Source organism: Gossypium hirsutum, chromosome A12, assembly GCF_007990345.1.
Source record: "Gossypium hirsutum isolate 1008001.06 chromosome A12, Gossypium_hirsutum_v2.1, whole genome shotgun sequence".
In the NCBI taxonomy this organism is placed as follows: Eukaryota; Viridiplantae; Streptophyta; class Magnoliopsida; order Malvales; family Malvaceae; genus Gossypium; species Gossypium hirsutum.
The window spans coordinates 23111928-23127922 of record NC_053435.1 but is presented as its reverse complement, the minus strand read 5'-3'; the positions used below and the strand labels follow the sequence as shown (position 1 = coordinate 23127922).

The 15995-nt window shown below is 33.7% G+C and overlaps 1 protein-coding gene and 1 non-coding gene across 10 annotated transcripts; one reads left to right on the top strand and one right to left on the bottom strand.

Annotated features, from left to right (window-relative positions):
• Window positions 1-895: 895 nt before the first annotated feature.
• Window positions 896-1002, top strand: LOC121212028 (small nucleolar RNA R71). Its single transcript, XR_005907240.1, has one exon. It is a non-coding gene; the product is annotated as a small nucleolar RNA R71 (small nucleolar RNA).
• A 7079-nt stretch (window positions 1003-8081) lies between these two features.
• Window positions 8082-15694, bottom strand: LOC107925225 (uncharacterized). Of its 9 annotated transcripts, none has more exons than XR_005906603.1 (5): window positions 15327-15693; window positions 13427-14584; window positions 13177-13311; window positions 8575-8670; window positions 8082-8141 (listed from the first exon to the last, which is right to left on the bottom strand). XR_005906603.1 is itself a non-coding variant. In XM_041083947.1 (2 exons), the coding sequence occupies exons 1-2, from the start codon at window positions 9246-9248 to the stop codon at window positions 8667-8669; spliced, it is 450 nt and encodes a 149-aa protein (XP_040939881.1). In that variant the 5' UTR covers window positions 9249-9589; the 3' UTR covers window positions 8574-8666. The 9 variants fall into 9 exon arrangements, 1 of the variants encoding a protein (XP_040939881.1); XR_005906606.1 differs by having other exon boundaries at window positions 14458-14584; window positions 15327-15675; XR_005906607.1 differs by having other exon boundaries at window positions 14476-14584; window positions 15327-15675.
• Window positions 15695-15995: the final 301 nt, after the last annotated feature.

The following is a 15995-nucleotide window of genomic DNA, read 5'->3' as shown; positions in this document are numbered from 1 at the left end:
GCGGGCTTTCCTTGTCGCATTGGGGTATGGCACATGAGGTTTGTATTTTGTACTTACCGGTTTCTGCTTATTGTGGTCTACCTCACCTTTACCTTTGCTTATCTCAGTTTCTTGCCTTGGTTCTGGTTCAGGTGTGACTAACCCTTCCTTATCTTAACTAGTAATCGCGTTGAGTTGCTCCCTTGGGTTAGATTCAGTGTTGCTTGGCAAGCTACCTTCTGGTCGTTCAGAAATTAACTTAGCAAGCTATCCAATCTGAGTTTCGAGCCCTTGGATTGATCCTTGTTGATTTTTGAGTTCTATCTCAGTATTCTGAAAATGAGTTTCTAACACCGAGATGAATTTGGTTAGCATCTCTTCAAGGTTTGGCTTCTTTTCCTGTTAGTAGGGTGGTTGTTGGTAGCCTGGAGGCCGTCTCTGATTTCCTTGGCCTCCCCATGAAAATTTTGGGTGGTTCCTCCAACCTGCATTGTAAGTATTGCTATATGGGTTATTTTGGGATCTAGAGTTATTGTTACCCATATATTGGACTTGTTCCTCCTCGATGCTAGGGTTGAAGGGTTGATATTTTGTGCATGCTCCTCCTCCATTCGAAACGCACCTCATCACTGGATGTACCAGAGTAGAACCACACAAACCATCAATCTTTTTATTTAAGAGTTCTACTTGGTTAGATAGCATAGTAACCACGTCGAGGTTGAAAACACCGGCTGCTTTCGTCGGCTTTGTTCTCATAACTTGCCACTAATAGTTATTCAGTGACATCTCCTCAATAAATTCGTATGCTGCCTCAGGTGTCTTATTAATGATAGTTCCTCCAGCGGCTGCATCAATCATCTGCCGAGTCGAAGGATTCAGGCCATTATGGAACATTTGAACATGTAGCCAAAGCGGTAACCCATGGTGAGGGCACCTTCTCAAAAGGTCCTTGTATCTCCCCCATACATCGTAGAATGTTTCTAAATCCATCTGCACAAAAGAAGAGATATCATTACGTAATTTGGCTATTTTAGCTGGTGGAAAACATTTTAATAAAAATTTTTCGGTCATTTGTTCCCAAGTAGTGATTGACCCTCGTGGTAACGAGTTCAGCCATTGTTTAGCTTTATTTCTTAACAAAAAGGGAAACAACCAAAGGTGAATAGGAATGGTGAAATCAGAAATGCCATTAATTTTAAAGGTATCGCAAAATTCTAGGAAATTTGCCAAATGAGCATTGGATCCTCGTCCTGCAAACCATCAAACTGAACAAACTGTTGTATCATTTGAATTGTGTTAGGTTTCAGTTCAAAATTATTTGCAGCAATAGCCGGTCTAACTATACTTGACTCAGTTCCTGTTAAATTAGGTTTAGCATAATCATACATAGTGTGCCGAGCAGGATTTTGATTCACAACAATTGCAGGAGGTAGCGGATTTTCTTGGTTTTCAGCCATCTCCTCGGTTGTGGTTTGAATATTGTCCTCTTGCTCGTTCTCTGTGTATCTTAAGCTTCACCTTATCTCTTTGGTTTCTACGAACTGTGCGATCAATCTCACTGTCAAAAAGTAATGGTCTTGATAGGTTTCTTCTAGTTATAAACTATAAAAACCTGTCAGAAAAAGGGAAAAAGAAGAATTAGTAATAAAAATTAGAATAAAATTTAAATTGCAATAAAAGTAAATGGCTAAAGTAATAAAAATCGAATGTTCCTAATATCTTAATTCCCCGGCAATGACGCCAAAAACTTGATACGTGATATTCATGACAGGTTTTAAATATTTATAATGAATCGTTCTTGAAACTAACTATTATCACGATGAAGGCAAGTGTCCCTATCGAACAGTAGCATGGCTTTAGCAAGACCGAATTGTCGAACCCAAAGGAACTAAAAGTACTAGTAATGATTGTTTTTTTATTATCTAGCCTAAGAATATGGGGTTTGTTTTAACTAACTAATTAACTAAAGTAAGCATTCACAGAAAATAGAATTGGGAATTACTTTCGGAAAAACGATTGAATTAAGACAATACCTAAGGAAAAATCCACCTAGACTTCACTTGTTATTTGACTCTAAATCGGATGATTTATTCATTTGACTTGATCCGTAGAAATCCCCAAGTTATATTATTATCCCTCTCGAGACTAACAACGTCTAACCCTAGGTTAAATAATTGAAATCTCTTTCTAATTAACTCCATAAGGTTGCATTAACTCGATCTATAGATCTCCTTTCACCCTAATCCGGCAAAATCTTGTCACCCTATCTCTAGGCGCGCAATCAACTCCGCTTAATTATGACAAATGTACTCTTAGATAGGGTCTATTCCTCCTCTGAATAAAAGCATAACTTGAATCAATATCCTAGAATATCAAATCAAGAATTAAGAACACATAATTAAGAACAAGTCAAATATTTATCATACAATTCAGATAATAATAACAAGATCTGTCTTAGGTTTCATTCCCCTTAGGTATTTAAGGGTTTTAGCTCATAACTAAAAAGGTAAACATCTCAAAAGAATAATGAATACAAAACATAAATAAAAACCCAAAACTCTTGAAGGGAAACTGAGGGGAGATCTTCAGTCTTGATGATGAATCCGGCTTCTGAGATGGATCAATCGATTTTCCTTGAGCAGTTCCCTACTTCCTTCCCTATGTCCCCCCTTCTTCTCCTCTTCTAGGGTGTATTTATAGGCTTTGGAATGCCTAAGAGCCCTCAAAATTAGCCTTTTTTGAATTGGACTAAACTTGGGCTCGGTAGAGACACGCCTGTGTGTGGTTACTTCAGGTCGTGGTCAAGCCTGTTAAATAGGCACGGGCGTGTGGTCCACCCGTGTGAGTCGTGCTTCGATTTTGTCAAATTGACACGGTCGTGTGGTCTGCCCATGTGAGGAGGTCCAGGCTGTGTTGATTTTGTACGTTGGCCCATTTTCTCCATTTTTGGCCCGTTTCTCATTCCTTTCACTCTCCTATGCTCATATAAGTATAAAATATGAAATTAAGGCATTAGAAGCATCGAATTCACCAATTTTAAGGAAAAATCATCCATAAAATGTGCTAAGTATAGGATAGAAATATGTATAAATTACGGTTTATCAGAACTCTATTTTGGTACCTTTTGAAAATGTTTATATTGTAGTATGGCATGTATAGGCTAGAGGATTTTGGTTATGTTTTGTGATGTGTATATCTAGCCAGGTGATATCACTTGTTTATGGATGAGGTTATGAATGAATTTAGTATATTCTTGTGTTCATAAACGGTATGTTTTGATGTGTTTCAGTGGTCTAGTGAAATGGTCAATTTGGTAAGGTTTTGGCATGTGAATAGATAAAGTGAATTGGAGTTCTGAAACATATGATTTAATATGAATTTGGCTTATGATTTGACATGATTGAGTGTAAATTATAAGAGTGAATTTGGTTGATGATAATATGGCATGAATGATGTAAGTTTCGGTATTGAAATTGGCTGAAATTATAGTGCAAATGTGCTTGGTTTGATGATTGTAGGTTTGACCCAAATTGGGTGGCAATTTGGCTTTTCAAATGGCTTATTTTTGTCCACACGGGCAGAGACACAGGCGTGTGTCTCAGCTATGTGCGACACACGGTCATGTTGCACAGCCGTGTGTCCCCTGGGTACCCTATGTTTTTAAGTCAGTCTTGAGCACGGCCAAGGCACACAGGGGTGTGGCTGGCCGTGTTACCCAAGTCAATTTCGACCACGGCTAAGGCACACAGGCATGTCTTGTGGCCGTGTGATTAAGTCGGTATGTATGCCCTGATTTGACACGGTCTAGACACACGGACGTGTCTAATGTCATGTGAGGCACATGGCCTATTCACACGGTCGTGTGACCTCTGTAACTTATAAAATTTATTTAAGTTTTGAAAAATTTTGTATGTGTTCGGTTTGGTCCGAACCTTCTGCAAAGTATGTTTAAGGTTTCATAAACCTTCTAAAGGGACTATTTGTGTATGAATTGCTATGATATGATGATGTATGATTTATGATTTTGTATTGTTTCGATATGTCCGATAATGCCTCTTAACCCTAGTCCTGTGATGGATACGGGTTAGGAGTGTTACAACTTGTTCACAAAATGAGAACCTTCATCACTAATAATAGCTCTTGGTGTCCCAAATCGTGTAAACACATGCTTATGTAGGAATCGCATGACTACCTTACCATCATTTGTACAGTACCCTTCAGCTTCAACCCACTTGATACATTGTCCACAGCAACTAAGATGTATTTGTTCCCATACGAAGAAGGAAATGGGCCTAAAAAGTCAATGCCCCATATGTCGAATAATTCAATCTCCAAAATATTTGTTAAGGGCATTTCATTCCTCCTTGATATGTTTCCGCTCCTTTGGCATCTATCACAATTCTTCACATAAGCATAAGCATCTTTAAATAGTGTAGGCCAAAAAAAACCTGCTTACAAAACCTTAGCTGCAGTACGTGCACCACCAAAGTGTTCCCCACTTGGAGATCAATGGCAATGATATAAGATCTCAGCAATCTTACTTTTAGTATACACTTTCGGATTATATTATCTGCACACTGTTTAAACAAGAACGGGCCTTCCCATAAATAATACTGATTATCATGAATGAATTTCTTCCTTTGTTAGTATGTCATTTCTTGAGGAATTATTCCACATGCAAGATAATTGGCAAAATCAGCAAACCAAGGTGTTTCATGAATTCGACTCACCTCAAATAAGTGTTCATTTCGGAAATTCTCATTGATAGGCACATGTGTTTGAGTTACCTCATCTTACTCCAACCTCGACAAATGATCAACTACTTGATTTTCAACTCCTTTTCTATCTTGGATCTCAAGGTCAAATTCTTGGAGTAAAAGTATCCAACAAATTAGCCTTGGTTTTGCATCTTTCTTCGTGAGCAAGTATTTAATGGCTGCATGGTCAGTAAATACTAAAACTTTGGTACCTATAAGATATGAGCGAAATTTGTCAAAAGCAAAAACTATAGCAAATAGTTCCTTTTCAGTTACCGTATAATTGAGTTGGGCTCCAGTCAAGGTTCTACTTGTATAGTAAATAGGGTGGAACACTTTATTTTTTCTTTGACCCATCACAGCTCCAACAGCATAATCACTTGCATTGCACATCAACTCAAAAGGGGTGCTCCAATTGGGTGTAATGATTATTGGGGCTGAGATTAACTATTTTTTCAGCTCTTCAAAAGCTTCTAAACATGCTTTGTTAAAATCAAACACTGTATCTTTCTCTAACAACAAACACAATGGTTTATAAATTTTCGAAAAATCTTTGGTAAACCTTCGATAAAAATCAGCATGGCCTAAGAAACTTCGAACTCTTTTCACATTCATTAGTGCCGGTAATCTTTCAATTATGTCCACCTTTTCCTTTTCGACTTTAATTCTTTTCTTTGAAATTCTATGCCCTAAGACAATCCCTTCCTTAACTATAAAATGGCATTTCTCCCAATTAAGGACAAGATTCGTCTCCTTGCATCTCTTCAGTACCTTAGCCAAATTACTCAAACAGATATCATAAGTGTCACCAAAAATAGAAAAATCATCCATGAATACCTCAAAAAAAATTCCAACCATATCAATGAATATTGCCATCATGCATTATTGAAAGGTTGTAAGTACATTTCATAAACCAAAAGGCATTCGCCTAAAAGCAAACGTACCGTACAGACAAGTAAAGGTTGTTTTATGTTGGTCTTTTGGAGCTACAACTATTTGGTTATATCCCAAATAACCATCTAAAAAAATACACTACAAGAAAATAGACTTTTAGCGGCGCTTTTTTTAGCCTTTAGTGGAGCTTTTAAGCGCCACTAAAACTTTTTGCGGCGCTTTTCAAAATGCTGCTAAAAACGCCGCTAAAGGTAACACCGCAAAAACTTGGTGGCATTTATTTAAAAAAGCACCGCTAAAAGTCATGGCTTTTAGCGGCGTTTGTGGGAAAAGCGCTGCTAAAAGTAATGGCTTTTTAGCGGCGTTTGTGGTAAAAGCACCGCTAAAAGTCTTGGCTTTTAGCGGCACTTTTTTTGCAAACGCCGCTAAAAGCCATTACTTTTAGCGGCGCTTTTTCCACAAACGCCGCTAATTTTGACAGATTTGCAATATATTTTTTTCACCAATATCTAGCCCTTCCTGCATTAAAATCCAACCAAATACAACAAATATAGTATAGAATGCAGCCAAAAACAGTAAATTTAGCATAAAAAACACAACCAAAAACATTAATTCTAAATAATACTTCAAATTTAACGAAAGATATATGATATAATTAATAAATAAAGTATAATTTAAAATATTCTTACAATAATGTTAAACGTGACAAAGTTAAAAACATTCTTACAATGAGAAAACTAATGTCTAAGATGGCGGCTTTTGCGATTGCTGAAACATTTGCATCATCTGCTGAAGCTGTTGCTGGAGGTCATTGTACTTTTTGCTCTGCTCTGCTGCCATCGCTGCTGCCTCTGCCTCCCTCGCTCGTGCCTCTGCCTCTCTCGCTGTTGTCGCTGCCTCCCTCGCTGCTGCTGCTACCTCCCTCTCTGCTGCCTCCGCTCTAAGTTGTTGCTGGAGTTCTTCATATTTTCGTTGAACCTCGGCAATTTGTTCAACCGTGTTCGCTTGCATCTGAACCATCTGGTCTCTTAACCTCTGAACTTTAGCTTGAGCTTGACTTCCGGAAGGCATGTATTGCTGGGAGCCGGATCCAAAATATTGGGTCGGGGTAACACCAGATCCTTGAAATCGAACCCGACCGTACTTTTCAAGACCCAAAACTTCAGTGATAATTCTGTTATCAATGTTCTCAAGATTAACAGAACTATCAATCGAAGCAATCGCTTCATATTCCGCCTTCTTCTCCTTTAGTTTCTCCTAAAAAATCAATTAAACAGTTAAAAACGAAATATATAATAAAAAGGAATGCAACATAACTTAACATTATTTAAAACTAGTAATGATGAATTGAATTAAACAATTATAATTAAACATTATAAATATTTAGAATAAATCAAATATTATTAAGTAAATATACCATAATTTCTCCAGCTTCAGATGTCATAGGAGATCCATCTTTCTTCCTATGCGTAATCTCAAAAAGCTGAAGGCGTCCAACTTTTTGTCCAGATTTGACTTCCTGCAATATAGTAGTAAAAATATTATTTAATAGTAGAAAGTAATTAATATTTGAAAGAATTAATAAATTCATAATACCTCGGCCTCATCTACAGAAGTAAAACTTCTCGACCCTGCCGTGTGCGTGAATTTTTGTTTTTGTCTGCTGCTTGTTCCAACTCGCTCACGGTCCTACATAATGAAATTATTATTACGTATATAGTAAACACTATATATAAGAGTTTGGAAATACGCAATACCTCTCTTTTCTTTGAATTCCAGAATCTAACTGCATCTTCCCATTGGTACCTCAGCATTCCCGGCGGGACATTTCTCAATTTTTCCTCGAGGCTTATGTCTTTCTTAAAATAATGTTTTTTTTAAAGTGCTTTTATTGTCTCTCCATTTTTTACCCAATGCCTTCTTGATATAATCATCGGAGACCTCTAAAGCAAATCTCTCCTAAAAAAACACAAGTTTAGAATGTAAATATAAATGAAACTTAAACCAAAGTATTATAAATTACTTTTACAGTTTGTTACCTTAATATTAGCGAGAGCCTGATTTTTGTTGCTATCAGGCATGTGATGCCATGATTAGTAGTTGATGGGCAACATATTGGCATTTCGTGCTAAAATGCCCAAATAGACTACTAAAAGTCGAGCTTCAGATCCAACAGGCTGACCATGAGTATTTCTACTTACTTTGACATGCTCGACAGGATCTAAGTTGTATATATCTCTAAGCAGCGTACGTCCTCGAACTCTACGCGTCTCACCACTTTCAGCTGAAAAATGATATACTATTATTATATTAAAATTGACAAAAAATTAATAATAAAAGTCAACACATGGAAAATTAACTTAACATTACTTTGAAATTCTTCAGGCTCGTCAAATGTCTCCGGCACATTCGAAGATCCAACAACTGTCTGCTGTTCACTATTTGCTTCTTCTGAATTTGGAGTATTTTGGACAATACTTAAATCTCGTAATCTTCTTCTACGCATTTTTCCTACAATACACATAAAATAGTTAAAGTTTTAGTAACAAATTACAACAATAATAGTACATATAAAATAGTTAAATTATATAACATGACTAAGATTAAAATTATAATAGTACATATAATTAAAAAATCGTAAAATCTTACTACATCATTATTCGTAAATATCTTCATCCACATCATGTCGAACCCATTGATGTTGTGTACTAGTACTAGGGATATCTTCATCTAAGTTTGTTCTATGATTGGTTTTAATTATAATAACATTTGTTATATGATCTCTTACTCCAAATTCCCTTCCAAAATTATAAAATAATAATATAAAAAAATTGCACATAAATTCAAAATTCTAGATAATTATCAATAATACTTGAAAATATTTTCCCATTCAACAATACTTAATTACATTGAATATATAAAATAATTTACAAAAGAAACATACTTTCAATATTATAAGAATTCTTGACACAATCAAATCCTATATGAATAGCTGCAACACTTCCCCATCTTCAAACTATAAACCCTAAGCTCCCATCAACTGTTAAACAAAAAATAAAAATAAAAATCCAACATGTCAAAGAAATATCAATTAATAAATACTATATAGTCTTAATTAATTAATTAATTAGGAGCATTTTATGTAGCCCTAGATGATCTATTACTGTAGCACCTTTCTTGGACCGTGGTTTGAACCAACACTTGCCCAACACCTTCCCCGAACCCTTTGATCAGCCCTCCGATGAACTCAATCACCACTTGAGATGCGAGCCTCGCGGCAATCCCCAACATGCTCGGCTTGTCCATGCCCTTGATACCATTGGCTTGAAGCCCATTCACCATGTTCTTGGCACAAACTGCATGGAGATGGTAATCGCATGTGGTGCAATGGTAAACCCTCCCTGACCTTTTGCGGTTACACTCGCCGCATGAGAAACTAGAAGGGTCAACGGTTGACGGCGAAGGGAGGAGCCGTAACATGTGCGGATGAACCGAGAAGTTAATTTCAGATGATAACATGGCACAGCATGGGTGCATTTGGAAACTACAGGCATTGTATTTGAAAACGTATCCTTTGGTTGGCTTGGCACAAATATCGCACCTCGATTTCAAACGCATCCTTTACAGCTATTCATATAGGATTTGATTGTGTCAAGAATTCTTATAATATTGAAAGTATGTTTCTTTTGTAAATTATTTTGTATATTCAATGTAATTAAGTATTGTTGAATGGGAAAATATTTTCAAGTACTGTTGATAATTATCTAGAATTTTGAATTTATGTGCAATTTTTTATATTATTATTTTATAATTTTGGAAGGGAATTTGGAGTAAGAGATCATATAACAAATGTTATTATAAATATCTTCATCCATGGAGGCAAATTGTAAGGAACAAGCACTACAGGCCAAGTACTGTACGAAGTATTCATGATTTTAAAAGGATTAAAGCCATCAGTTGCAAGCCCAAGCCTCACATTTCGAGGATCGCTCGCAAAGCTTGGAAATTTACTGTCAAACAATTTCCAAGCTAAAGAATCAGCAGGATGCCTTAATAATCCATCATCGGTTCGTTGATCATTATGCCACCTCATAGAATCAACCGTCTTAGACGACATGAAAAGCCTTTGAAGTCTTGGTATTAAGGGAAAATATCGCATAACCTTCACTGGCTTCTTTCTTAAATGTGCCCCACCTTCATCCCCATTTACATCTTTTGTATTCCCATTCATCCAACGAGACTTACCGCAAACATGACAAGACTGTTGGTTCTTCTGATCACCCCAGTACAACATGCAGTCATTTGGGCAACTATGAATTTTATCGTACACAAGGCCCAAATCTTTTATTAGCCTCTTCATATCTTGACAAGATTGGAGGATTTTTGCAAACGGAAACATCTCTCTCAGAAACTCTAGCAGCATTGTAAAAGAGTTTCCTGTCCACCCTCCCAAACATTTTAAGTGAAATAGACGAATACAGAAGGACAATTTTGAATATTTTGATCCCTCGTAAAGTTCTTCGTTCATTTCGTTAAGTAAATTGTAGAACTTCGCCGCTTCTTCATTTGGCTCCTCATCAGGTGCACTTGTTCCCGTTTTGCAAAAAAAAATTCCACCAATATTACAATCGTCGGATGCAATAAAGTTAGGTAGAAACGATTGCTCACCATGACTATGCATATTAAATGCATCCCGCAACATACCTTCCATGTCATCTTGTCTAACATACTGGTGGTAATCAGTATCAGGATAAGTTGGATTAATCGTTGAAAAAGTTCCACTAGATGTACACTCTCCATGGAAAATCCATTTTTTATACCCCGAATAAAGCCATCAACAATTAGATGCTCGTAGACAACTTCACAAAAATGCCAATTGATGTTGCCACACTTCTTACACGGGCAAAGAATCATATTATCTTGGCTTGCATTTTGAAATGCAAAATTTAGAAAAGTTTGTACTCCATTTCGATAGGCATTGCTTACCCTTGACGATTTCATCCAACTCCTATCCATTTCGTAGTTCTTGAAATCTAAAGTTGACAATAAATTGCGTTTACTAAAATAGATAATATATATCAAGTATAAATTATCTAATAGGTGTAAACTAATTCAGGCAGGGGGATTTTGAAGTGTATATTTATGTATTACGTAAGTTAAGTAAGCTTTGTAAGTTATCTAAGTTATGTTATGATATACATTTATGTAAGGTATGTAAGTTATGATATGATATATATTTATGTATTATGTAAGTTGTGTAAGTTATGATATGATATATATTTATGTATTTTGTAAGGTATATAAGTTATGTAAGTTATTATATGATATATATTTATGTATTATGTAAGTTTTGTAAGTTATTATATGATATATATTTAACATTAAGATAAATATTATTTCTCAAGCTAAAAAAATTATTTTAATTAAATAAAATTTAAATAAATTTAAAAAAAAATCACATGAATAAATTTTGTTCTCCAACTTCGAGCCTTGTTGTTGGATCCATGTGGTGAGATAGTCCATTTTTATTAATATCAAAATCACATGAATTGATTATTTTAGGCATTGATATCACAATATTAATTTATTTTTAATATTAAATTTTCAAATTTTTAAAGAAATCTAATTCAACTTTTATTTAATTGGTATTATTGTTGTTGTAGCAATTTCGAGAATACAAGTTTAAGTGCATTTAAACATATTCTTTTTACGTTTTAAGAATTAAAGAAATGTTATAAATAAACGTAGAGATTATATAAATTTTTATTATTTTTTATTATATAAATTTTAATCCTAATAATATGATAGCTATTGAATTAATTGAGTTAAATTTCATTATTTTCAAAATTCGATGCGTCAAACATATTATTACATTTATAATGTTAAACCAACTTGCTATTTTCACACATTATTCCTAAAACAAATAGTTAATAGATTTAACAATTATGGTTTGCATTGAGACTAAAATTTTAAAATATAAAAAACTTTGCAACTAAGAATTGTCTAATTGAAGACTATAAACTAAATTTACATCTTTACTCATAATATAAAAATAATAGCATAACTTAACCAAATAAGTTTAATTATTATTATCTGTTCAGACTAAAATTTCAAAATATATAAAACCCAAAATTAAAATTAAACAACTCAAAAAATACAAAAAAATAAAAATAATCATTAAAATGTAAATGTTAAATTAAATAATTTATACAAAATATAATGATTAATAGTAAAATTTTGACCAAATTCAAAATGATTTTGTATATAGAATGGCATCATTATCATGTACTAATTAAAATTATTTTATTTTTCTAAAAAAATATCAATTAAATTTTCTTAAAGAATAACTTTAAAAAACAATAATATACATTTATAACTAAAAATGATGACTTCAACATCAATAAATTAAACTATTTTATTAAGAGAATATTTCTCTCAAAAGGTCAATTAATATTTAATTTAGTTTTGTAACAATATTTTTTTACTTTAATTTTGTTTCAAACTAACCCACCCTTATTTTGTCTCATAAAGTAAAGTGAAAGTTTTTAGATTACAGAAGAAGAATAAAAAAAATTCTTAAAAATTATGGTTGTCATTAATAAAGCAATTATTAGTCTAGTCTTCTTCTTTGTCTTCTTCCCCTTTCCCTTTAATACATTTCGATTTCATTTCTTCAAAAACTGAGCAAAAGAGAAAAAGATGTCTGATTATTTGCCTGTACAAGTGATCCTTGAAATCCTTAAAAGACTCCCAATAAAGTCATTGGTGAAATGCAGGTCAGTTTGTACGACCTGGAACAGTCTCATTTGCAACCCATCTTTCATTTCAACCCATTTACAAGCTTCACTTTCAGAACCCAACAACATTCCTTTCATCCTCCTTAGGTGCTTTAAAAAGGGCAAAGAGAACTCCATTTTACATTATAATAATGATGACTTTGATGAGTTCAAGCAGCTTCAATTCCCTGTTTTTGGGTGTTTGTCTTATTCTGCAGTGGTTGGTTCTTGCAATGGGTTAGTTTGTCTTACTTTTCTACCACAAGATGTTTTGAATTTCATTTTTTGGAACCCTTCCATTCAAAAATACATTACATTGCCTCAACCAAATATTTGCTGCTATACTGATGATGTACGTTTAAATTTTGGGTTTGGGTTTGATTCGAAAACCAATGATTATAAGCTACTTATAGTTGGGGTTGAAAAAGGTGAGACTTTGATTGAACCTTATTTGTTTTCACTTAATGAAAATTGTTGGAAAAAGGTTACTCCCACTTCACCTAAGTACGCTGTTGAAGCAGGGATTTCATCCACTTTTGTTAATGGGGCACTCCATTGGTTAGGGTATCAAGAGGGAAAATTGGTGGATTCAGTAATGCAATTTTGGGGTTTGATTTAAGCAGTGAGGAGTTTTTTGCGATAAGTTTGCCAGAAAGTTTAGTTTGGTTGTGTCCTATGGATTTATCAACTATGAGATATGGGGTATCTAGCAGTTACTTCTGTTATTAATTTTTTAAATAATAAAAAATAAGTTCAATATCATAACTAACCTTTTGGCTATCTAGGCTTTCTGTATATTGCTTTAGTGTATGAAAAGAGCAGCAAATGAAGGTCCTGATAATTTGATGCCAAACTGCTAGAAAAGGCCCACTCCAATGGGTTTTCCATGCCTGCCCTTGAATGACCTACAACACCAAAGAAACAGGTTCAATCCGAAAGAGAAAGAACAAAGAAGATTACATTCTATGAAGAGAAACATTATAAAGAAGGAAAATAAGAAAAAATACTTGTCTACCATACGTGGTATTTGTAGAAAATCCACAAAATTGATAAGTTGAAACCCACAAGTGACAAAGTTATTACTGTAGAAACTAGAAATCACAACATAAGTAGCATCGAAACCAACAATCTTCTCTATAAACAGCACAAAGGAAAACCAATAGAAACGCAAAATTGAACAAACCAATGGCAATTTTGAATAGTTCAATGACCAAAACAAAAATTTACTAATAATTTTGTGACTTTGAATGCAGTTTACCTTTATTTATTTTGGCTAAATCAATATTTAAGACTTAAAAGTAATAAAAGGCAGTACATACACAAGTTGACTATGGACCGACAAGCCAGCTTCTATTCAGTTTTGAGTAAAATCTAAGTCGTTTGCATAAATGTAGAGCTGATCTAGGTTCAAGACCAGCACTTGATGATCTTAATGCAATATATTATAATCAATATTCTATTTTTTTTACAATTTAATATTTATCATAAATTATCATCACCATAAAAAATTTTCGTCGTCTTCAATCATATATAAATGTATTAGTATCGAAACTTAAATCATTGCATCTACACTCTAAAAATTTATGTCTGCACAAGTATACTCACACTCAAGTTCGAGAACATAGTCAACAGTATCATGTAGAGAGATATAGAAGTATTTACTAACCAGAGACCGTGCGAGGAAAGCTGTGGGATTCTTACTCTGAGTGAAAATCGTCTATTGCAGATAAAAAAACAGGACCACTAGAAAACATAAATTTTAACTCCACAAACATGTACATTAAAACTTCAAACATAATTCAAGAAATTTGTCTAATATGATTAAAAATATTCTAAAATGTTAAAAATATATATGTTCGATACGAGTATATCCAGATTTTCTTAAAGCTTCTTTATGTATTTTAGGTATCTTTAAAGATACTATCTCTATATGACTATATCCATAGCCAGATATATGTCTATATCCATAGCCAGGTATCTTTAAAGATACTATCTCTATACTATCTTTAATTATAGAAATTTATAAATTAAGCGAGGTATGCAATTCATACTCCAAGATATTAACCAACCAACGTATCTGGAGGATGTTACTGGACTAGCAGAGTTGATGAGATCAGCGAACTCTTTCAACTGGACTGGGACGATGATATTGAGGTTGCAGATGATGAATGCGTCAAACTATGAAGAAACAAATTGTACTTTTTCAGGTCATAATTATAGCAATTTATTCTTTTGTAATACATGTTAATTGTATAATAAAAAACAGAAAAAAAATGTCAAATTTATGTCCATTCTCAGTTTCCCACCTTCCAATTTCAAACATTTTAACACAAGTTGGTTTGGGAGATATTGGCAATTTTTTTTTTTGCTGGTTTCGTTATTTAGACACTATTTTTTTAAAGGTATCTAATAACTGCATTTGACATATATTCGAGTATATGATATGAAGTATCATCATTCAAATACTACATGAATAAAGTTGACAGATTTTTGTTGAGCACATAACACTCATCCCTATCTAGATAACATATTTGCTGCTGTAATATCTTTTCCTAAAAAAGTAATTTGACCCAAAAGAATGAATCTTGTGGGTGATGAAACTTGTCCGTTCTGTAATTGACAAAAACATTGTCAAATTACTCATCGTTCTTCTTTCTTTTTCTTTTACATTGTGGGTATAATCATCCCTTTTTCATTTAATAATGTATAAAGCAATTAAAACTAAAATCCCTTTTTCTATTTTATTGAGACAATATGTCATTATTTAACGATAGCAACAAAATCCGTTAAGCTTAGAACTAAAATAAAGCAATTAAAAGAAAATAGAAGGAAAAATTTTAATCAAATAATAAATAAAAAACTAAATCCATATAATTATGATTTACAGAAATTGATCGAAAAAAAACAAGCACACACTTACTTGTTGCGTAGTTGAGCAAAAAGATATAACAGTCACATGGTGTTGAAATGGACCGCGTGCATATGTTATTTTGAAAGAAAAGTTGGTGCCAAAAAATTTGGTTGCTAAATTCCAAAGGCACTTAGGGGAAATCTCAAGAGCAGTGAGGACGGCGAACGACAACGAGTAGGTGGTCGGGTAGCCTCAGGAGCTTTGGATGCTTAGGGATTTGGGGAAATTTTAGGGATTAGGGAAATTGGGGGAAATATGTTAAAAGGGTGGAAATTAATGCTGGAAATGGCAAATGTCGGGTATGAGGAGGATAAAATGTTAGAAAAGAAAACGACGTCGTTTCATCAAAAATTTAAACGTTTGTGGCGTTTTGGAAAAGCGCCGCTAAATCCCATATATTGCGGCGTTTGTAAGGTAGCGCCACTAATCCCCTTCCAGCTCCAATTAAAACGACAGCGTTTTAGTTAAAGATAAATGCTTTTTGTGGCAGTTTTTTCAAAAACGCCACTAACCTCCATTTTATATTCATTTTTTTTGTATTTAATTTTTATTTGTTATCAATGTTTTTTTTAAATCTAATATTTAAATATATAAATTTTATCTATTATCTCTTAAATAATTTAATCTAAAAATTTAATCTAAATAATTTCATTTTTTTCAAAAACACCACTACTCTAA

What these genes read in the sequence shown, in the direction of transcription:
- LOC107925225 (XM_041083947.1), bottom strand. Translation starts at nt 9,248, where the DNA reads ATGCGTTTGAAATCGAGGTGCGATATTTGTGCCAAGCCAACCAAAGGA.